This window comes from Gossypium arboreum, chromosome 11 (assembly GCF_025698485.1).
Source record: "Gossypium arboreum isolate Shixiya-1 chromosome 11, ASM2569848v2, whole genome shotgun sequence".
NCBI classification, from domain to species: Eukaryota; Viridiplantae; Streptophyta; class Magnoliopsida; order Malvales; family Malvaceae; genus Gossypium; species Gossypium arboreum.
In genome coordinates, this window is record NC_069080.1 from 135,801,648 (window position 1) to 135,826,606 (window position 24,959).

General features: G+C 34.0%; 1 protein-coding gene across 1 annotated transcript; it reads left to right on the forward strand.

The window, feature by feature from the left end:
- Positions 1–19,823: 19,823 nt before the first annotated feature.
- On the forward strand, positions 19,824–23,011 carry LOC108470508 (galactan beta-1,4-galactosyltransferase GALS1-like). The gene is made up of 2 exons (XM_017771851.2): positions 19,824–21,311; positions 22,105–23,011. The coding sequence occupies exons 1-2, from the start codon at positions 20,134–20,136 to the stop codon at positions 22,454–22,456; spliced, it is 1,530 nt and encodes a 509-aa protein (XP_017627340.1). The 5' UTR covers positions 19,824–20,133; the 3' UTR covers positions 22,457–23,011.
- The last annotated feature ends 1,948 nt before the right edge of the window (positions 23,012–24,959 follow it).

Here is a 24,959-nt window from a genome sequence, read left to right on the forward strand (position 1 = left end):
GCTTGGATTTTAGCATTTCTATCCAAATCAACTTTAGGCAAAATTTTATATTCATTTTGGACTAGAACCGGGCCTAAAAATTTGTTATGGTCCGGCCTAACTCATGGACACCTCTATAGCTATAAATATCTCAATTTCATCACCAACCTTATCAACATTGAATTTTCTTATAACTCCTCCATTAAATCATTAACAACAAGATGATATGACCTTTTTTATTATTAGCATAATAACAAATTTATCCCTCCATATTTTCGCATTTTTAATTTGGTCCTAATTCTAAAAAATTAGTCCTCAATGTTTACACAATTTTATAGTCCTAATTCTAAAATATCAAAAAATAAATAAGAATTCAAAAAAAGAAGGCTTAAATGTCAAAAAAGCACTCAAAATTAATTAAAAAGTCACTTATGCCCTTAATCGGAAACTTTAATCAATTGACCGCTTGAAATATAATTTTTCATCGAAGCCCCTAACAAGCCATTAAGTGATTATGTGATGCTTGATGTGGAAATATATCGATGTGAAGGGTTTAATTTATTTTTTAATTATTTTATGTGGACGTAAGTACTTTTTAAAAATCATATAAAAATCATTAAAATTTTATAAATATAAAATAGAAGAATTTTAAATTTTAACATTATTTAATAATTTGTATTTTCTTTTTATAATTTTATGTTTCTACTTGGAGTTTAATAACTTTCAATGTTTTTAAAAATAATAATAATAAATAGTAATATTTTTTTATCACACTGCATCGCATCATATCTTAGTCCATCCTTATCAACTTTCATCGTGGCTATTTATTCTCAATTAAAATAATTATTTACCACTCACCTTAATACACCAAATACTAAATTCATTGTGAGTCAAACTCCTCTCTCAACAACCCATACAAAGTCAATCACCTGCCACACTTCAAACTTCTCGATTTTTTATTATCAAAACCAAAATCTACAAGCCTTAAAAATAATAATTTTTATTTATTATTTTAATAAATTTTTTATTTTTTATTTTGTAGACACACAATTTCGTGGGGGTGAAAATTATATTAAGGTGGACCACGAGACCCGTGGATTTAACCTTTAATTGGACCAAATCAAACATTGAGTTGAGTGTATGTTTTAAGCCAATTTTGCCTACAGTCCACATTGGGGGACTTTTAACGTGGGCTAGACCCATTCTTGCTTCAGCTAACTTTAATTTTAATAATATATAATTAGAAATTCCATTTAAAAATATAAATATATAATTTGACATGTGTTTGAATCTTACGGTATGCATATTTTTATTAATTTTTAAATAAAATAATTAAAATGTCCTCTATTATATAATTTATTTTAATTATGAAAAGGTATTTCTATAATTTTTTAAGCGAGTTAGGGACTTAATTGACGATTACACCAACTCAATAAAATGTTTAATAAATAATATAAATATACAACCAATTGAGATAATAAACTGTACATATTAAAATAAAATGCACAAAATACATCAAAATATTTATAAATAATTAATTCAAACGCATTTTAGACTTGTTCATTTTATTTAAAATATATATATTTATATAATTTAATAATTAATAATTTTATATATTTTTATTAAAATATTTATAAAATCATCTTTAATATTTTATATACTACTATAGATTTAATTTTCATATGTTATAAATTACAAAATTTATAAAAATAATATAATCTAAAACATTACAAATTTAAAAAAAATTGAATTGAGTCTTAAATGTTGAAACCAGAGCTTGTCCCATATTTTAAATAGATTCATTTTTCTGCTCAAGGGTATTTATCGAGATTAATATTTTTGCCTAAATACTTTTAAATTTTAGACCATCCTTCAGACTTAAACAATAACCCAAATTGTCCATGCACATGCACTTAGAATTTAACTAAATAGTAATCATTTTATTGAAGGTTAGAAGCAAACAGTGACCTTGCAATTAAATTAAGCGGTATAATATTTATTTTAGTCTCTTTTGATTATAAAGTATTCAATTTAAATCATTCTCAAACAGATTTTTTTTAGCTTTAACCTTCTAATTATTTAAATTTCTAATTTAACCCCAATAATGAATTGATGATTTCATCCTTGCATATGCCTTATATTTATGGGAGCAAGAACATGTTGCCATTTGATTAGGATTGTGAAGCGCTCACGCTCTACGAAAATCGAGTAAATCTCTCAATAAAAATAGAAAGATAAAACCCCAATTAAAAATAATACCGAAACTTTTTCAAAGTGGGACCTTCAATAAAACCAAACAAAGGAGATAATTATTAAAATAGAATTGAAATTTGAAACCCGACCCAAGTTCCATCAATCTTTTCGGGTCGGCAGATTCAATTATTGATATTAGATGATAAAACCATTTCCAAAGTTATGGTATGTGGATGGGCCGAAGGCGACAAGTCTCCCCACAAATAATTCACGCATATGACTTTGATTAACCTAGAACTTGTCCATGGGCTCAACCATTTATTGCTAACATGATTTTTTTTTATAATTTTTTTTTAATTTTTACGAAGTATATGTGAATTGTAACGCAAGTTACTGTTAAAATTTTAACTGTCCAATCAATTTTTTCATCTAGAATAACAATTAAACTAAAATTTAGAGGTTTTGGACCAAAGTGATCTAAAAAAAAAGAATGAGCCTTGAAGTGGCAAAAAAAAGATAAATACTAAAGGCTAAATTTATCATTCTACTAATTTTAATTTTGAACAGATTTAATTTGATTCCAATTTAAAGTAAAGAACAAATATATTAAATTTAATCATAAAATATATAGACATAATGACTCAGGTGTGTTTGATAAACTGAAAAATAAAGTACTAAATTTTTATTGATAAATTCTATAAGTGTTTAATTTGTATTAAAAATTATTTTGTAAAATAATAAATATAAACATTGAATTTAATTATGTTATTTGATAAAAGTAAATATTTATTTTTAAAAGATTAACGATTTTTTAATTTTAATTTTATTAATATATTATTTTGGATAGTTTTGGATGAAAGATAAATATAGTATTTTGAATATTATTTTTTAAAAATGATTACTTGTTTTTAATAAAATAAAATTAATTTAATATTTCAAAATTTTTGTTAAAATTTTAAATTAATTAAAGAATTAAAATGATAATCAAACACATTTAAAATATTAAATGTCAAAATTTCTCATTTTCAATGAAAAGAAAATTTTCAATGACTTATCAAATACACCCTTAGTTGCCCTCCAACTTTACAAAAAAAAAAAAAGTCATGTTAGCCTTCTATTTAATTTTCCCATCTTTTAATCATTGAACTTGCATTGTTTATCAAATCATATCGAAATGGATGGAAAATTAAACATATGTTAACTTTGCTAACGTGACATATACGTGGATGTCACTTTAGCAATTAATTAATTTTGTAAAATTAAAAAAATTATAAAAGTGTATTTTTTAAAAAATTAACCACATATATACCACATCAACAAATATGTTAATTTTTCTATCCATTTTGTGATGATTTATCAAACTATACAAGTTTAATAATCAAAAGGGACAAAAATCAAATATTTGATTAAAATAGTTTTTCTTTTAAATTGAAAGGCCAAATAAATTATTTTGCCTAATATGAACTTCATTATAAGTTTTTATCATATCTGCTCTTTTTTATAGACTGCTTACAATTATTCATAGCTTCCCGTTTTGGATAAATAAGATTCGTTATCTACTTTTTATTACCAATTATCATGAATTTGAATTGAAACTAGATACACTTAATATAAAATCATTAGCAACAGAAAAATAACTCTCTTTATTGATATTGACAGAAGATTAACAGGAAAATATCGATTCCGAGGATCGAGTTAAAATTTTGAAGTTTTTATTCAATATTGTTATAACTAATCTCAACAATCAAGCAATTAGAAAAAAAAATTCTATTGGAATAAAATAAATAAGTAAAAAAATTCCTCGATGATCATACAATCTCTTAAATAAAAAGATAATGTATTTCGACACACTTAAATTTACATTCTCTTATAATAACAATAGTACTGATATTAATCAAACTAAAACCCAAGTGTAAGCAAATCTAACCAAAGCTACGCCACAAATAAATTTTTTTTTCTTTTATGGATAAGAATTTAACGACGACCTTTTGTTTTACTATAATTAACCACCGACAATACATAAAGCAGTTACATTTACCAAAGTTAAAAAACACACATAAGAATCTAATCATTAGATTTGACTCTATTTTTTTAAATTTTATTTATATGTGGAAAAAATTAAATGTTTGTCAAATCATTAAGAAAAAATGGCACCCTTTCTCAAATCAGATCAACGGCTAATATTGAAATTAAATATAATTAAATTGGTTTAATGGTAAAAATTTCAATTAAAAAATTAAATAAAGTAATTATTTAAATTTTATTTATGAGCATTAATTATTAATTTAATTTAATTTAATTTAATATTTAATGAATTAAAATAAAAAATAAAAGATTGTGGTATGAAAGAATCATAAAAGTTGTTTTATTTATCTTTACTTCTTTAGTCTTTACCCACTCCCAAGTAAAGCTTCAACTTATTTATTCTTTAAGAAAGCTTAATCTTTCTATTAAATTATTAATAATATAATTATGCATAATATATAAAAGAGAAGTCTCAATATATAAAACCCAATTAAATATTAAATATTTTATATAATTTTTGTCGATGTAAATATCAATATTAGACAAAAAAATACGTATACCACATTAAAATTTAAGTATCAAATGGTAATTAAATTAATTTAAAAATTAATTAAAATAATCAAAATTAAATCAAAATTAGAAAAAGAAAAAAGTAGCAATGATTAATAGCAATGATTTGTTATAATTTTATTCTGTCTTGGCATGCACATGGTCCCTTTGATGTTCAATTATGACACTTGCACAAACTTTTATTTTGTTTATAATTTAATTAAAAGATTAATTATCTACATGGAGTAAGCAAGCAATAATCCCTAACCTTCATAATCATTAATAAATAACTAAAAAAAAGGCATAATATAGATTTACCTTTGCCCCATTGGCTTTATTATTATTTTGATTTTTAAAATTTAAAATTTAATTAGATTATTAATGTAACACCCCAAACCCGGCCTGGACATCATGATCGGATCTGATGCGCCACATTGATGCGTTCAAAACACTTAGTTTGGAAAAGCTGAGTTGGTGTTGTAAAAGACACTTTTAAAAGTAGGTTAAAGTGAATGGAAGCTGTGCACCAGGTAGGAAACCAGGAAAAAGAGGAGGTGAGTCCGTCAGACTGCTTAAGTACCAAGCTCTTCCCGGATCCAATCCTAGACATGCACACATCCATTACCACACTTTATCATCTCGTATAATTTTGAGAAAAACCGTTTGGTTATGTCCATCTTAAGAAAATGATTAAGTTTGAAAACGTTTTCTTAAAATATTTATTTTCTTGGAAAAACATTTACTTTGCGGAAACTTTACGCGTCATCGTGATCTTTTTAAAAACAAGTAGTTTTTTTTTATAAAACGAACACTAGTGCTAGCTAGTTTAATAATCCCCAAAATAAAATTAATTAAAAAGAGCGGCCTTATTACAACTTTAAGCATAATAAAATAATCCAAATTAAATGCTAAACTTATTTAAAATCGGCAATCAATCTTCATGGCCACTCTGAATCCCGACTCCAAGTCCACCAACTAGGGCTCACTGCAAGGATGGAAGAGGAAGGGGTGAGTTTGGGAAAACTCGGTGCATCTGAAACCCATCCAAAGCCCAAATCACTCGAGCCCATTGGGCCTAAGCCCCATTCAGATAACGATACACGTGGACCAAGCCCTTTCGAATCTGATAGCAAGGTCTTAGCCCCTTTTTACATAACAGTGTGGCCCATAGGCCCAGTTCAGTAACATGAGTAACAACAGTAATAATGAATGCAAGCCCATATGAGGAGACTACTCAACCCACCAACCGCTACACTGCCAAGTACCAACCCTACACTCCATGTGGGGAATATCTCAACCCACCCAGCCCTACACTCCACAGTTGCAGCAACGCTGCTCAAGTTTCAGTTAGTTGAGACAAAGCCTCCAGTACGTGGATGAACCACTTTCAGTACTTCCTCCATTAATACCCCAATCCCATGCAACAGATATTAATAAAAGCATATCATGTAAAATATAACATTGATCAATCATGCAGTTCAGCCAATTTAAACCCTAGGGGTATATCGGTAATTTTGCTCTTTAGGGGTAATTTCGTGATCTACGCAACTACACAAGCTAATTCAGTAATTTTTAACAGTTTTATGTAATTTGATTCCACCATCTACCTAATAGGCTAACTTGCCTATCTCTTACCCATATTGGTCCGTAAGCCCATTGGGCCCAGTTTTGGCCCATCGAGCCCCTTTTTCCGAAATACGCTAAAACGTCACACGAACTTGCTTACCACCTTGCGGTGCCAGATCTAACAATTACTCTATGACTTGAGAGCATTCGCATATCACATGACCATGAAATGCCAGAATTTCGGCATTTCGGCTTTTGCCGAATTGAACTAAGAAAGGGTGTTCGGTACACACCTGATTCGCGACGACTACTACCGAGATCACTTCCGATGTCCTACAATTGATTAGCATAGTTCTTATTTACAAACCATAATCACTAAACCCCAAAACTTACTCATCCATGCTCAAACCATGTCCCTAAAAGCCTTTAAAACCTTACCTTTTTGCCAAAATCGATAGCTAGCTTCGAATCCGATTGTTCCAACTCCCACGCCTTCAATCCAACACTTAAGAAGACACTAATCATTGACAGAAAACATCAGTTAAAAACCCTTAGAGCCACATGCCCAAATCGGCAGCCTTCCTAGATTTTAGGGATTTCGGCTTTTCCTAACATCATAAAATAAGAACAGATCTGAGATGATAAGTACTTACCCCTTACTCCTATTTGATTTCCACGCAATCCGGTGCAGATTGATCTATTAAACGATGGTAGAACTCGACTCCCTAAAGTCTTGAAGTTTCGCTATAAGCCCCAAATCTATGGTTTTTCGAACTTTGGGTGATGGAGGAGATGACAATATGGAACTATAACCTTGAAGTAAAATTACCGTCAGGTATCTAGGATTGAGAAAAGATAATCGTGGATTAATAAAAACAAAAGAATATAGAAGGACCTGGCTTTGAAGAAATCGACACAAGCAGTGATCACAGGATTTCGGCTTTTATGGATTCGGCAAAAGTATTGATGAACAGCAGAATTGATGAATGGTTTTGAAGAAGAAAAATAGAAAAATAAGAATATAGGAGGTGGTAGTTTCGGCTAGAGAGAAAGAAGAGAGAAAAGAAAAACCCTAAGGTGCTTCAGTAAAAGAAACCGGCACCACTCAACACCCTAAGTGCCGAAACATTAACCTCAAAACCCCCTGCCGATTTTTCCCTCTTTAATTCCCAATATTCGGCCAACTCCTATCCTCTCTCCTAATCCCTTAAATCTCTCCCCTTATCACTCCTTAATCCAAGCGTTTGGACTGATCCAAACTCTCATTTAGCAGAATCCACCTGGACTCCAACACTCCTCCTCCTGCACTTAAAAATTAATGCATCTATTTGTCAACACAGGGAATCGATCCCATGCCTCCCTTAAAGCTCCACACGCCACATTTTTAGGAGCCTAGTGGCGTCACCCTTGCCACTTTACTATGGCTCTTTTTGTGATACACTTTACCCACAACTTTATATAAGGCCAACTAGCTAGAACCCCTAACTCCCAAATCTAAAATTTCAAAAATTCAACCGGGTTTTGCCAACACATGGGCCTTCTATAAGCCCTTTTACCTTCTCAAAATATTAATTTCACATCTAAATAAAAATTTTAAAATCTCTACTAAAATATTGAAAATCGCGAATAAATTCGAAAATCAGGACGTTACAACTCTACCCTCCTTAAAGAAATTTCGACCTCGAAATTTTTACCATATTAGAATAGTTGAGGGTACTGTTGACGCATAGCCTGCTCAGTCTCCCAAGTAGCTTCTTCCTTGCCATGGTTCCTCCAAAGTACTTTCACTAGTGGAACTGATTTCCTTCTCAACACCTTGACGTCACGATCAAGTATTTGCACAGGTTCCTCTTCGAAGGTTAAATCGATTGTGCTTGATCTCAGAATCGGTATGATATGAGTTGAGTCAGATCGATACCGCCTCAGCATGGATACATGAAAAACGTCGTGGATACGATGCAGTTCTGGTGGTAACTTCAGCTGATAAGCCACTGGTCCAACCCGTTTAACAATTTGGTAAGGCCCAATAAACCGTGGGCTCAACTTACCCTTCTTACTAAATCTCAAAATTTTCTTCCAAGGGGAAACCTTCAAGAAAACCATATCCCCAACCGCGAACTCAATCTCTTTGCGCTTTAGATCCGCATACGACTTCTGTCTATCGGACGCCTCCTTTAACCAATCCCTTATCAGCCTAACCTTACCTTCAGTGTCTGCCACCAATTTCGGTCCAAGCACTCGTCGTTCACCCAACTCTGTCCAACACGTCGGCGTACGACATCTCCGCCCATAAAGCGCTTCATATGGTGCCATCTGAATACTTGCTTGATAGCTATTATTGTAAGCAAACACCGCCAATGGCAAGTAGTCCTCCCAACTTCCACGAAAATCGATGATACAACCTCTTAACATATCTTCCAGAACTTGAATAACCCTTTCTGACTGACCATCTGTCTGTGGGTGAAAAGCAGTGCTAAAATCCAATCGTGTACCCAACGTTTCCTGCAACTTCCGTCAAAACCGAGATGTAAACCTAGGGTCTCGATCAGAAATTATCGACACTGGTACCCCATGCAGTCGCACTACCTCCGCCACATATAACTTGGCCAACTTTTGCAATGAGTAGTCGATACGAACAGGTATGAAATGAGCAGATTTTGTTAACCTATCCACAACCACCCACACCGAATATTTCTTGGTAGGTGTTAAAGGTAACCCACTCACAAAGTCCATTGTTACTCTTTCCCACTTCCATAGCGGAATTTTCACAGGTTGCAGTAATCCCGAAGGCAATTGGTGCTCAGCCTTAACCTGCTGGCACTTCAGACATTTCCCAACAAATTCAGTCACCTCCCGTTTTAATCCGGGCCACCAGTACATCTTTCGCAAGTTTCGATATAACTTATTCCCTCTAGGATGCATGGCACAGAGTCCACCATGAGCCTCTTTTAGAATTAACTGCATCATTTCAGGGTCCTTTGGAATACAAACCCTTCCACGAAAGCACAGAACTCCTTCATTGTTCAACCCAAAATCCGCGTTCTCACCACTCTTAACTTGCTGGAACCGAAAAGCTAATGAATCGTCCTTCAACTGTTTTTCCTTAATCTACTCAGTCCAAGTAGGCCTTACTTGCAGTTTTACCAACAAGCTTCCATCGTCGTACAGACTTAATCGTGCGAACAAGACTCTCAAATCAGTAACAACCCTTCGACTCAACGCATCCGCCACCACATTAGCCTTTCCTGGGTGGTACTCTATCGAACAGTCGTAGTCTTTAAGCAACTCCACCCACATTCGTTGCTTAAGGTTCAACTCCTTCTGAGTTAACAAATACTTTAGGCTCTTATGATCTGTGTATATGATGCACTTTTCCCTATATAAATAGTATCTCTACATTTTTAACGCAAAAATCACCGCTGCTAGCTCCAAATCATGCATAGGGTAATTCACCTCATGAGCCTTAAGCTGTCGTGATGCATAAGCGACCACCTTGCCCTCTTGCATCAGTACGCAACCTAACCACACATGCGATGCATCACTGTATACAGCAAAGTCCTTCCCAGACACTGGTTGAATCAACACTGGCGCTTCGATCAAAACCTTTTTCAACCGATCAAAAGCTTTTTGCTGTTTCTCGGTCCAGACAAATGGTACTCCTTTCCTTATGAGTTTTGTCAAGGGTGCCGCCATCACAGAAACCCTCCACAAACCTTCAGAGTAACTCGCTAACCCTAGAAAACTCGAATTTTCGATCATCGACCTAGGTGGCTTCCATTCCAAAATTGCTTCAATTTTACGAGGATCTACCTTGATCCCCTCGGCAGAGACCACATGCCCTAAGAAGGTTACCTCCCTCAACCAGAATTCGCACTTGCTGAATTTCGCATAGAGCTCATTTTCCATTAACACTTGCAACACAATAGGGAGATGCTCATCATGCTTCGCCTCCATTTCAAAGTATACCAAGATATCGTCGATAAAGACGACTACGAACCGATCCAAGTAAGGTTGGAATACTCGATTCATCAGATCCATAAAAGCTGCAGGTGCGTTCGTCAGCCCAAACGGCATGACCACAAACTCATAATGTCCATATCGAGTTCGAAATGCTGTCTTATGAATATTCCCTTCTTTTACCCTTAGCTGATGGTATCCAGAACGAAGATCGATTTTGGAGAATATCAAAGCTCCCCTAAGCTGATCAAACAGATCGTCAATCCTTGGTAGTGGATACTTATTCTTAATCTTCAGTTTGTTCAACTGGCGATAATCGATGCATATGCGCATCGTTCTGTCCTTTTTCTTCACAAACAGGACCGGTGCTCCCCAAGGAGACACACTAGGCCTAATGAAGCCTCTATCTAACAACTCTTGAATTTGAGCTTTCAGTTCCACTAACTCCTTCGGTGCCATCCTATAGGGTGCAATAGATACTGGAGCTGTTCCAGGCAACAAATCGATTCCAAACTCAACTTCCTTATTCGGAGGTAATCCAGGAAGCTCTTCCGGAAATACATCCCGGAATTCCCTAACAGTTCTGATGGTCTCCACAGTCAGATCCTTAGTTTCAGTTTGGCTTACCAAAGCCAAATATGCCTCGCACCCTTTGCGCATCAGTTTCTCAGCCCTCAACGCCGATACTACATTGGCTAAGTAATCCCTCCGTTCTCCAATAATCATTACCTCTTCATCATTTGATCCTTAACACCATCCTCTTAGTCGCACAATCCAAAGTTGCCTTATGCTTAGTCAACCAATCCATCTCTAGTATCAAATCGAATTCTTCAAGCGGTAACTCCATCAAATCCCCACGAAAACCCCGCCTTGAATCTCCGTGAGGCACCTCCTTGAAGAGTTTCTCTACCTTAACCGAATGACCTAAAGGACTTATCACGGACACCCCACACGGTCTCCTCGAGTGCACACCCAGGTGCCCGAAATGTTATATGCTACAAATTAATGGGTTGATCCCACATCAATCGAGCGATATAAGGTACACCATATATAAAAAATGTACCAGTTATGACATCAGGTGCGTCACCCTCCTCGCGGCGACGAGCAGCATACACCAAAGCTGTCTGACGAGCATCCGCGTTACCAATACCCCTGTTAGGTGCCCCACGTCCACGGCCATTACCACCGCGACCTTGTCCATGACCTCTTGGCAGCGGCGGTCCATCCTCATGAGTTGAGCGGTCATGCACCCCCTTATTACGCCACACGGGCACGAGTGGCCATCCTAGGACAATCCTTAATCCTATGCTCCTTAGATCCACAACGAAGACAAGCCCCAAAACGCTTCCAGCACTCTCCTTGAAGCATTCTTCCGCAATCTCCACATGCTTGCAGTCTACCTGTGTTCACCGGAACTGCTCGAACCGGTTCCTCTATCCTAGCTCTCTTAACATTTCGATTTGCAGCACCCGCTGGTCCAGCATCCCTCCGGAATCGATTTCGATCCTTATCACGATTCTTCCGTTTGGTCTGTTTCACCTCCTCGGCTATCTTAGCCTTCTCTACCAGTGCAGCGAAATCTCGCTCTCTCTGCGGAGCTATGAGTACCCTTAACTCATCTTTGAGGCCATCCTCAAAACGAACGCTGCGGTCGTATTCGGTGGAAACGATGCCATTAGCATACCGACTCAATCGTAGAAACTCCGCCTCATATTCAGCAATGGTCTTATTTCCTTGAGTCAGATTCAAGAACTCCTTTCTGCGTGCATCCACATAGCTAGCTCCAACATATTTTGCCTTAGAGGTGCATTTAAGCAGTTCCCATGTTACCCTCTCGGTGGGGTTCCTCTCTCACAATAATCCACCATCGACACGCTTCATCCCGTAGCAACGACACGCCCTTTCAACTTCATTCTCACCGAGCAGTCCGGTCATCCATGATCCGCTCGTGGCTTCCAACCAAGATTTCGGCCACATTTGGGGCCACTCCAGATACGCCTCTGTTGGCCCGAAGCCGTTCAGAGATGGACCCCCTATTCATGGGCCCGGTGTTAGCTCCGGCCACCCTTTCCAACACTCTCAACATGGCTTGAGACAAAGTGTCATCCCCTGCAGCCCGGTCATACGGCCCATTTTCATTAACCGGTGGTGGACGTACCTCGCCAGCTGGCAAGTATTCAGATGACGCAGATTCAGCTTGAGTGCTACCTCGGCCTCGACCACGGCCTCTTCCTCGAGTAGCCCTTGTACTCATAACGATTTATCTGATTACGAATTTTATGACATTACTTTCTTGTTTTCCTTTGTTTATTACAGAATGTCTTATGAACAGATAAAGTTTTAGAGTTATTTTCGCATAATCACAATTTAGCTACGGTCTCAGTTTTGTGGCCCTAATACTACCTTATCAATAGCACTATTTCTAAGGCTCAAGATTATCTACGATATTATTTCGATCCGGTTCCATATAAATATTTAAAGCGAGAAAAAGAACACTTACAGACTTGGTGCCGGGATTGATGTGCCACCTCCTTTGTAAAAATTAAAAACCATTTTTGTTTCTAGAAAATAAAAGGATTTGATTTGAAAACACTTTTATTTTAAAAATATTGATTTAACCCTGTTTAACAATAGAAAAACTTGAACATTCTTTGAAAAACTTACCATTTCCAAAAATACCATTCATAGGCCTAAGTTTTTTTTTGAAAAGCTTTTCGGACCCGCTCCACAGCGGAGTTGTTGCAACTTGGCTCTGATACCACTAAATGTAACACTCCAAACCCGGCCTGGACGTCATGATCAGATCTGATACGCCACATTGATGCGTTCAAAACACTTAATTTGGAAAAGCTGAGTTGGTGTTGTAAAAGACACTTTTAAAAGTAGGTTAAAGTGAATGGAAGCTGTGCACCAGGTAGGAAACCAGGAAAAAGAGGAGGTGAGTCCGTCAGACTGCTTAAGTACCAAGCTCTTCCCGGATCCAATCCTAGACATGCACACATCCATTACCACACTTTATCATATCGTATAATTTTGAGAAAAACCGTTTGGTTATGTCCGTCTTAAGAAAATGATTAAGTTTGAAAACGTTTGCTTAAAATATTTATTTTCTTGGAAAAACATTTACTTTGCGGAAACTTTGTGCTTCATCGTGATCTTTTTAAAAACAAGTAGTTTTTTTTTATAAAACGAACCCTAGTGCTAGCTAGTTTAATAATCCCCAAAATAAAATTAATTAAAAAGAGCGGCCTTATTACAACTTTAAGCATAATAAAAATAATCCAAATTAAATGCTAAAATTATTTAAAATTGGCAATCAATCTTCATGGCCACTCTGAATCCCTTGACTCCAAGTCCACCAACTAGGGCTCACTGCAAGGATGGAAGAGGAAGGGGTGAGTTTGGGAAAACTCGGTGTATCTGAGAAACCTATCCAAAGCCCAAATCAGCTCGAGCCCATTGGGCCTAAGCCCCACTCAGATAATAAAGACACAGTGGACCGAAGCCCTTTTCGAATCTGATAGCAAGGCCTTAGCCCTTTTTACATAACAGTGTGGCCCATAGGCCTAGTTCAGTAACATGAGTAACAACAGTAATAATGAATGCAAGCCCATCTGGGGAGACTACTCAACCCACCAACCGCTACACTGCCCCATACCAACCCTACACTCCATGTGGGGAATATCTCAACCCACCCAACCTACACTCCACAGTTAAAAGAACGCCGCTCAAGTTCGATCGATTGAGGCAAAGCCTCCAGTACGTGGATAAACCACTTTCAGTACTTCCTCCATTAATACCCCAATCCCATGCAACAGATATTAATAAAAGCATATCATGTAAAATACAACATTGATCAATCATGCAGTTCAGCCAATTTAAACCCTAGGGGTATATCGATAATTTTGCTCTTTAGGGGTAATTTCGTGATCTACGCAACTACACAAGCTAATTCCGTAATTTTTAACAGTTTTATGCAATTTGATTCCACCATCTACCTAACAGGCTAACTTGCCTATCTCTTACCCATATTGGTCCGTAAGCCCATTGGGCCCAGTTTTGGCCCATCGAGCCCCTTTTTCCGAAATACGCTAAAACGTCACACGAACTTGCTTACCACCTTGCGGTGCCAGATCTAACAATTACTTTATGACTTGAGAGCATTCGCATACTCACATGACCATGAAATGCCGGAATTTCGGTATTTCGGCTTTTGCCGAATTGAACTAAGAAAGGGTGTTCGGTACACACCTGATTTGCGACGACTGCTACTGAGATCACTTCCGATGTCCTACAATTGATTAGCATAGTTCTTATTTACAAACCATAATCACTAAACCCCAAAACTTACTCATCCATGCTCAAACCATGTCCCTAAAAGCCTTTGAAACCTTACCTTTTTGCCAAAATCGATAGCTAGCTCCGAATCCGATTGTTCCAACTCCCACGACTTCAATCCAACACTTAAGAAGGCACTAATCATTGACAGAAAACATCAGTTAAAAACCCTTAGAGCCACATGCCCAAATCGGCAGCCTCCCTAGATTTTAGGGATTTCGGCTTTTCCTAACATCGTAAAATAAGAACAGATCTGAGATGATAAGTACTTACCCCTTACTCTTATTTGATTTCCACGCAATCCGGTGCAGATTGATCTATTAAACGATGGTAGAACTCGACTCCCCAAAGTCTTGAAGTTTCGGCTATAAGCCCCCAAATCTATGGTTTTTCGGCTTTTGGGTGATGGAGGAGATGACAATATGGAACTATAACCTTGAAGTAAAATTACCGTCAGGTATCTAGGATTGAGAAAAGATAATCGTGGATTAATAAAAACAAAAGAATATAGAAGGACCTGGCTTTGAAGAAATCGGCACAAGCAGTGATCACAGGATTTTGGCTTTTATGGATTCGGCAAAAGTATTGATGAACAGCAGAATTGATGAATGGTTTTGAAGAAGAAAAATAGAAAAATAAGAATATAGGAGGTGGTAGTTTCGGCTAGAGAGAAAGAAGAGAGAAAAGAAAAACCCTAAGGTGCTTGAAAGAAAAGCGGCACCACTCAACACCCTAAGTGTCAAACATTAACACGAAAACCCCGCCGATTTTTCCTCTTCAATTCCCAATATTCGCCAACTCCTATCCTCTCTCCTAATCCTTAAATCTCTCCCTTATCACTCCTTAATCCAAGCGTTTGGAGTGATCCAAACTCTCCTTTAGCAGAATCCACCTGGACTCCAACACTACTCCTCCTGCACTTAAAAATAAATGCATCTATTTGTCAACACAGGGAATCGATCCCATGCCTCCCTTAAAGCTCCACACGCCATATTTTTAGGAGCCTAGTGGCGTCACCCTTGCCACTTTACTAAGGCTCTTTTTGTGATACACTTTACCCACAACTTTATATAAGGCCAACTAGCCAGAACCGCTAACTCCCAAATCCAAAATTCCAAAAATTCAACCGGGTTTTGGCCAATACATGGGCCTTCTATAAGCCCTTTTACCTTCTCAAAATATTAATTTCACATCCAAATAAAAATTTTAAAATCTCTACCAAAATACTGAAAACCGCGAATAAATTCGAAAATCAGGACGTTACAATTAAAATTTTATTATCATTATCGTGGCAATCCACATTGACTTCATATAAAAATTTAATATATATATTTTTAAATAAAATATGCTTTAATCAAAATATTTTGAATCGAACTGGGGATTGAACTTATCAAATTATTGATTTGTATAGTTCTGTTAAATAAACTAAAAAACCATATAAAAACAAAAGAAAAATAGTTTATTTGTTTTAGTCTACATCATTCGGTTCTTACCATTTTGCGAGTCAATCGGTTTGATATCTCTCTCTCGATAATAGAGCTAGAGTGGCTAGCAGTAGAGCTGATCATGGGTCGGGTGGCCCGGCCCGGCACGAAGGCCCTCCCGAAAAATGGGAGGGTTTGGGTAAAAATATAGGCCCGGAAAATGGGCTTGGGCAAAACAATAAGGCCTGTTTAGAAAACGGGCAGGGCCTCGGGTAAGAGTTTTTGGCCGGGGGCTTGACCAAATGTAATTATATATTAATATATTTTTTATTTTATTTTTAATCATTTTAAATTTTTAATATAACCATTTTTTATTATATTGTTAATTTGTGTATTGTTTTAAGAATTGTTTTAGTATTATTTTTATTTATTTTAATTTTTGTTTTTATGTTTTTAAATATATTTGATTTATTATATTTTAAAATTTTTTTTATTTAATGAAATAAGAAAAAAAAATTAATATGGGTCGGGCTAGGCCGGGCTCGGGCTTAGCAATTTTATTTCGAGCCGAGCTTGGACAAATTTTTAGGCCCATATTTCGGGCTGGGCCGGGCCCGACCCCAATAGATGGGCCTAAAATTTTATCCGAACCTGGCCCGACCCAGCCCATGATCACCTCTAGCTAGCAGGGTGCCACTCCCTCACTTCTTAAAGCGGAAAGTTTATGTCTTGTCCTTTTATAATTAATAAAATTTTAAATTAGTAACGGCAAAATTGTATTTTGACCTTCAAAAAATGATAAAAATTTTGATTTAATCATTTCAAATTTATAAATATATAGTCTATTAAAATGATAAATTTGCATTTTTACAATCGTAAAAATATACAACTTAATTTCAACCATACAAAAAAGTTTTCATACTTTGCCCTTGCTCTCTCCAGACCAAGACCCCAATCAATTCTCGGTCCGACCAACCAACCCGGTTTGATTCAAACAACAATGACTCTAAATCTCTACACTTTTTACAATTAGAATCTAGTCCTCTTGCTTTTATTTTTAAAATTTTAATTACTTTATTTTTGAATTTAAAAATTTATTTCTAAATTATACATAACCACATAACATTTTAATTAAAAATTAACGATATTAACTATTAACTAATTAATAGCATTATAAAAATATAAAAATTTGTGATAAAATTAAAATATAATAATTAAATCTCAAAGGATTATAATTTCTAATTTTTTTTAAATTTAACCATTTTGAGGATAGCATTAATATTTTTTATTAAAATTTACTTACTAAATTCATAATAATTTACTTTTAGAAGTGTTCAAAGATTGAATTAGATTTGATCATGAGTCGAGTTTTGATAAAATTTTAGGTTCATTTGATAGGTCTGAGTCCAACTTGAAAAATGGATCTAAATTTTACTCAAACCAGGACCTAAATAAAAATGTTAAAACCGGACTCGGCCAAACTCATATTAAAATTTTTATATAATTTTTAAATTTTATAATACATCAAAAACACTAAAAACATTAAAATAAATGTTTCCCAATAAATTGAAAATAAATTTTAAAAAATATTTATACTTAAATAACACTAACATATGTGTAATTTAACAAGTAAATACTTCTAAAATAGTAGTAACATAATAATGAAATGGCAAGAAAACAACAGTTTTTTTTTTCTTTTACAAATTCGGGCCAGGCCTAAGTCAAAAAACCTTTACCTAAGGCTCGATCTGTTTTCTACTTATTTTTTACCTAAGCCTATTTTTTGCCCGAATCCTTTTACTTTTCGAGTGAATCTTCAAACCGGACAATCAACAAGTCTAAACCGAACAGAGTTTAAAAATACCTAATCTTTTGTTTATTTATTATTTTCATCTAAATTCTCTCAAAATTGAGACCCAGCTTTTGAAAATGCGTAGTACTACGATTGGATGGTATTGTGAAGACAAAAGTTTGACTTAAAAAAATCTCAAAGTGTATGTGAACCGTCGACATATTTTAAGCTATATTATTTTACATTATTTTATGCAATATGAAAACATATATAGAAATAATATTCGAGTCGAAAAAAGCAAGCGCCAGCATATGTTGATTGGGAAATGAATTGTCTATACATTCACATGCCAACAAATATTATTTATTTTTCTCTATTTGTCAACACCTATATATCAACCATGCCCAAATAATTTGTTAGCATTCACAGTAAATAATTAAAAATTAAAAATTTACTAATAAGCGATTAGATGTAATGATAAGACATATTGTATTCTCGAGAAAGAATTTAAGTTTAAACTTTAGAAACAATATTATTAGAAGAGACAGCTATGAACCCCGAACATGAATCATAGAACGGACATGAAGATATCAACTAAAAAAATTTAAAAATAGAATCTTGATAGATTTAGAAACTTCATTTGTTTTGAAATTTTGTTGCTTTTAGGTTTGTAGATTTAATTTAAATTTATTAACAAAATAATAATCAGATTTTGAAATTTAATTTCATTAATTTTTACAATTTATAATAATATTAGGAAATATTTATTTTAAATTTTTATTATTTTTAGTCCTTATGTTTCTGATTAAAAGATTTAGTACAATAGTTGATTCTGTTAGTATTTTATGTAAGAAAATTACCATAAAGAAACCCATACAATTATACAACTTCACAAGGATATAGGCAGCACCAAAGGGCAAGGAGGAGTCTTGGCAGCTCATTGAACTGGTAAAATTTCTTTTTAAACCCTTAAAATGTATAAAATTGCAATTAATAAAATGATAAAATTTATGTTTTGATCCCTCAGGTTACATTTTAATTTCAGTCCCTTAGTATAATTCTTTTAGTTTTGTCCTTGAAAGCAAATAATCATTAGCAAATTTTAACTAAAGCATGCTAACAATGCCAACAATTAAATAACTTTTTTTTAATTTTAATCCCTCAGCAAGCAAATAATCAATTACAAAGTAAACATATTTAATAGTAAACAATTGAATTAAAATTTTAAACAAAAGGGTTTATTTTTTTAAAAAAATTCAGCACAAAAATAATGCTTTTTAACTCAAAACTAAATAAATTATTCATGAATGAAGCTAGAATTAAGGCTAAAGTCTTGGGTTTTTGAGCATTTAAATTCAAGTTTCGGGCATATTTAAAATGCGAGAGCCTTCAATATTGATATATGCTTAAATTTTACTCAATTATTTTGTATGATTTGTTTTATTTTATGTTAAAACTAAACATTGATAATAACAATAAAAATGATTGTGAAACAATAAGAAAAGAAAAATACATAGATTTTACATGAAAAATCCTTTCGGGAAAAATCACGGGTAGAGGAGAAAAATTCAATAATGTTGAAAATTGATTCGACTACATCTATTTAAAAGTTAAAAAATCTTATTCTAATCAATGTCAAATAGAAGAAGTGTAATTCTATTCGGCCTTCAGCCTTAAGTCTTACACAAATCCCCTTAGTTTGCCATTGTATTTTATTTCTTTAATAAGGATTCGAGTCACACAGCTTTAACAATTTATAATTTTACTCAGGCTAGAAGAGAGTTGACCCTCAAAATTGATAAAATTATTTTAGGGTTTTTTAGAAATGATAAAATACAAGTTAATACAATGATAAAATTTCATTTTAATCCTAAATATTTATAATTTACTTTTTGAATATACCCCAACTTGTACATGGTAAAAACATTCAAAATAAAATAAATTAGGTGTATAATATATATTTTTCTTATCTTCCAAGTGAATCTTCTTTTAAAAATACAAAAATGGAAAAAGACATAATAAAAATGGGAAAATTAATGATAAATAAAATGAGATCCAAGACCTAACATTCTCGTGCATTATACAATATGTAGGGAGAGATATAGTGCTTATAGATAGTATTTGATTAGTTAATAGCTATGATTCTTTGAATAAGCTGTCTAGTAAAGAAGAAAAAATTATATAAAAATTTGTGTCGGTATTATCTTCACTTGACCCTTGCTTTACCATTTTGATTCGCCGAACAATCCAAGAATTTAACACCCACAAGGCCAGAACAATCGCCTATCACCGCCGTAGCCGACACCCAAAATGAGGAAGGAAGCGGCGCCCTCCTCCGTTCCTTCCGGCGCCGCAGGCACCACCACTTTGGGGAAGCTATTCATTTGCTTCGAGACCAAAACATTAGTGACCACATTGCTGGCACTTACTTTAGTTACGTTCTTATGGAACTTACCTCCTTACTACCAAAACCTCCTCTCCACCACCCGTCCTTGCTCCGCTCCGATAACCTCCGTTTCCGTCACCGCTTCCGCCGCATCCGTCACCGCCAGTTTGATCTCCACCAATGTCTCAATGCCTTACAAGCCGAATCCGGTAGCTAAGAAGTACAACACGGCGACACCACCTAAACCCAAGGACCCAAACAAGCGGGTTTTCGAGTCGTACGGGAACGCGGCGGCTTTGTTTGTACAGATGGGTGCTTACAGAGGAGGACCGAGGACGTTCGCGGTGGTGGGATTAGCTTCCAAGCCAATCCATGTTTACGGCAAGCCGTGGTTCAAATGTGAATGGATCTCTAACAATGGTTCATCGTACAGAGCTAAAGCTTATAAAATGCTCCCAGATTGGGGCTACGGCCGTGTCTACACCGTCGTGGTGGTCAATTGTACTTTCCCTTTCAACCCCAACCAAGACAACAATGGCGGAAAATTAATGGTGAACGCTTATTACGGTGAATCCCAAAGAAAATACGAGAAATTCATGGCGTTAGAAGAATCCCCTGGATCTTACAACGAATCAAAATTCAACCCACCGTATCAGTACGAGTATTTATACTGTGGTTCATCTTTGTACGGTAATCTCAGTGCCGATAGGATCCGTGAATGGATGGCTTACCATGCTTGGTTCTTCGGACCAAGTTCCCATTTCGTCTTTCACGACGCCGGTGGTGTTTCACCGGAAGTTATGGCGGTGCTAGAGCCTTGGGTTAAAGCCGGGAGAGTTACGGTTCAAGATATACGAGACCAAGCTGAATACGATGGGTATTATTATAACCAGTTCTTAGTGGTGAACGATTGTTTGCATCGGTACCGATATGCTGCTAATTGGACTTTCTTCTTCGATGTCGATGAGTACATATATTTGCCTAATGGGAATACATTGGAATCGGTGTTGAATGAGTTCTCTGGTTATACTCAGTTCACGATTCAGCAAAATCCAATGTCTAGTATGCTCTGTTTGAATGGTTCATCTCAGGAATATTCGAGGTAAATTTTACTAAATTTTTTATTCGATTTTGGTTTTCAATTTCTGGGTTTCGATTTAATTCATTAGATCTAAAAAGGGTTACTTGCATTTAATTGAAAAAGAAATCAGATTGATTTGCAGATTGGATTGAATTTGCATACTCAGTTCATAGTTACAGTGATTATAAAAACAAAGTGGGTTAATTCCAAGAACTATACTCAAATTACTGTCTAGCTTTTCAATTGAGTCCTTAAACTTTAATTCTCAAAGTATTGGTCAGTCTAATAGTTTCAAATTTGGGGTCAGATCTATTTGTAAACGCTTGTATAAATTTAAGAGTTCTTTTTCCTTTTACACATTATATTCATGTTGTTCATACATAGTAAGTACTTACATGTTTACTGTATGATCCATATGTTTTAAATATGCTTCATGTTAGATTTAAGTTGATATTTAATATCTAAAGTTAATGATTAGGTTTATAGAAAAACTTTGATACTATACCCCTACACTTTGAATTCTAGATTAAAATGTTTTGAAGTTTAAGATCAATTTCAATATCGGTTTAGAATTAAGTGTCGTAGTTTGAAGTTCAGGACCAATTTAAATTTTAAGTTTTCAAATTTGAACTAACATTTAATGTCAAATGTTGATATTTTGAAGTTCGAGACCAGTATTAGAATTAATTTAAAAATTAGGTGATAGTTCGAGGATGTCCATTGAAATTAACCTTAAAAACTTTGCATGTGATTAGGTGATTTATTCTTTACATGTGATTAGTTTGATCTTATTCGTTCATATGCTTTATACCAGGCAATGGGGATTTGAAAAACTACTCTTCAGAGAATCAAGAACCAAGATCCGTCGCGACCGGAAATACGCGATCCAAGCCAAAAACGCCTTCGCGACGGGGGTGCACATGTCGGAGAACATAGTCGGGAAATCATTACACAAAACCGAGACAAAAATCCATTACTACCACTACCACAACACCATCACACAACACCAAGAACTATGCCGAGAATACCTCCCGTCAACCGCCGTCAAACAAGTCACATGGTTCAACAAGTTACCGTATGTCTACGACAACAACATGAAGAAATTAGCCAACACCATCAAACAATTCGAGCTCCAAACCATCGGAAAACAACCCGAACCACATTGATGAACCATCTTCGTCCTTTAAAATGGCCAACCAAATTACAGGGGTCTATAAGTTAAAACCAAGTACTTATTTTTTGTTGCTTGAGCTTTACTCTTATTCATTGAGCCGAACATGGTGTCTTTTGATGCCAATGGTGATGGAAAAGAGGGGTTGATATTGCTTTTGGTATGGCTGTAAAGGTAAGTACTTTACTTTTGTATCATTCCCCATGGAGCCTTTTTTTCTTTTTATGATTATTAATTTATTTTTGATTCTATATATCTATGGTGGGAATACTTGTAAAATTTGTTTCTTTACATTTATTTATTTAATTTTTTATGTTTTTTTTTTCTTCTTTTTTTGCTTTATGGATTCATTATAGTGGTATAAATTTATAGCATTTGATATTTTATTTGTGTTTAGTTGGAGTAATTGAATATAGTGTAGCTTTATATATTATATACACTGAGTAAAGATGAAGATAATGTATATTATATTATGTTATATCGTGTGGAGAATGATTGTAAATGTGAAAATTGAGTCTCGGTAAATATATCATTTGATATCTGAGTTTAATTTGATCTTTGAGATTAATTTTGGTGTTAAATATAGCTATTTGAAATCTTTTTACAAAAAAATATATACATATTTAATTGAGACAAAAAATTTAGAAACTAAATTGAACATTAAAATAAAATTTAAGTGCTCAATTAGGATTAAAGAAATTAAGTATGATATAAAAATTTAAGTAAAATTTAAATATTAAATTTAAACTTAATTTTGGAATTAAATTTAAGTATCAAACCAAGCTTTGAAATTGTTGATATTGAATTATTAATTTTACGGTAAAAAATTAAATTGAAAATTAAATTTTAAAGGGATCAAAAAGTTATTATACTTTTTAGCCAAAGGGTTAAGGCCCCAGTCTATCTGTCCCTTTGGGTATGCTCATGGCTTTGCATTAAATTTTATTTTATAAATAAGAGGTTTTATTCATAAATTAATTTTTCAATTATACTTCAATTTTAAAATGGTTTCTGAAGTTGTTTTTAAATTAAATCGTATTTGATAAGGGTGAAGTCAAAATTTTTTAAGGGATTGAATTATAATTTTTATTGTTTAATTTTATGATGTATTAATTACAAATTTCACCAATTTTTATATTTTTAGGTCAAAGTGCCTACATATAAACTTTTAACTCTACCATTTTAAGGACTAAAAGATAAATTTTATTTTATTTTATTTACAAAATAATGGCATCCAATAATGGATTTTACTGTGGCAAAAATATTAGTTTCAATGTCCCCATATCCTTAATTCTTCTCTTTGTATCTTACTTTTACAGTGATTTTAAATATAATTGAAATGATATTAGTATATTAGTGTTTCTAATGACATTTAATTATTAATATATTTACGTTTTGATCATTTAACTTTTAAATGTTATAAAATAGTCGTTGAACAATTCAAAATTGTTTTTATATTGTGTCATATGTTCGCACTGCCTACACCAATCAAAATTTAAACAATTTTCTTCTTTAGTTTTTGACACTGACTGTCAAATTGACTTAAATGAAAACTTTCAAATAATTCAATAATTATTTTTGTAATTTTTTGAAGTAAAATGATTAAAATATAAACTTGTTAATAGTTTAGTAACCTTATGTTAAATTTGCCCTTTCTGTTTTTTATACTTGCATGACCGGTAAAAAATAATAATATGATATGTATGAATTATCAATAAAAAAGAATCTAAATTTTCAGTAAATTAATTCTCAAAAAAAAATTAAATATTTTTCTCACAATTAAGTATAATTTTAATTCTGTATGAAAATAAGAGCTGTCGGCTAAACTTTACGAAGTTTCTACGGGCCTTCCACGTGGCAACCATCTAGTCGGTTGTGTGGGGACTACATTTTGGCTTGTTACCTAACGACACGACAGATAAACGGCGCTTAGCCGTCATTGTGGAACAGTGAACATTTGTCCTTCACCACGTGGCTTTTTTAAATAACGGGTGCGTGGGTCACACGTGTCACCGTTTTGATTTGTGAAAAATGGAACCGCGTGAGGCATGTGGACACGTATCCGCCGCTGCAAATGAGGTTCTCACATGCAAATATATTTATTTAAATCCCACAACTAATATTATTAAATATTAAAACCATTTTTAGTATTTTTTCTATATTTAACTTTGGGATTATTTTAATGTTTGATTATACTTTACTTCAACAAATCTAAAGGTTCCATAAGATAATTAGAAAAATACTCATCTAGAAATACTAGGTGGTATACTTCCAAAGTCTACATGAGTTCAGTTGGGTCGATTTTCAATTTCAAATTTTTTTAAGTTCAAGCTTATTTTCAATTTAATTTGTTCAAAAAATATACTTTAATATTTAAAATTTAATAAAATATTTTTATTATGTAAATTAAATTCAGACCGGCCAGATCCAAGATGCAAAAGGACTTGTCTAACCCGGTCCAGTTTGGATCGGATTGGCTAGCTGGTCCATGAACAAAC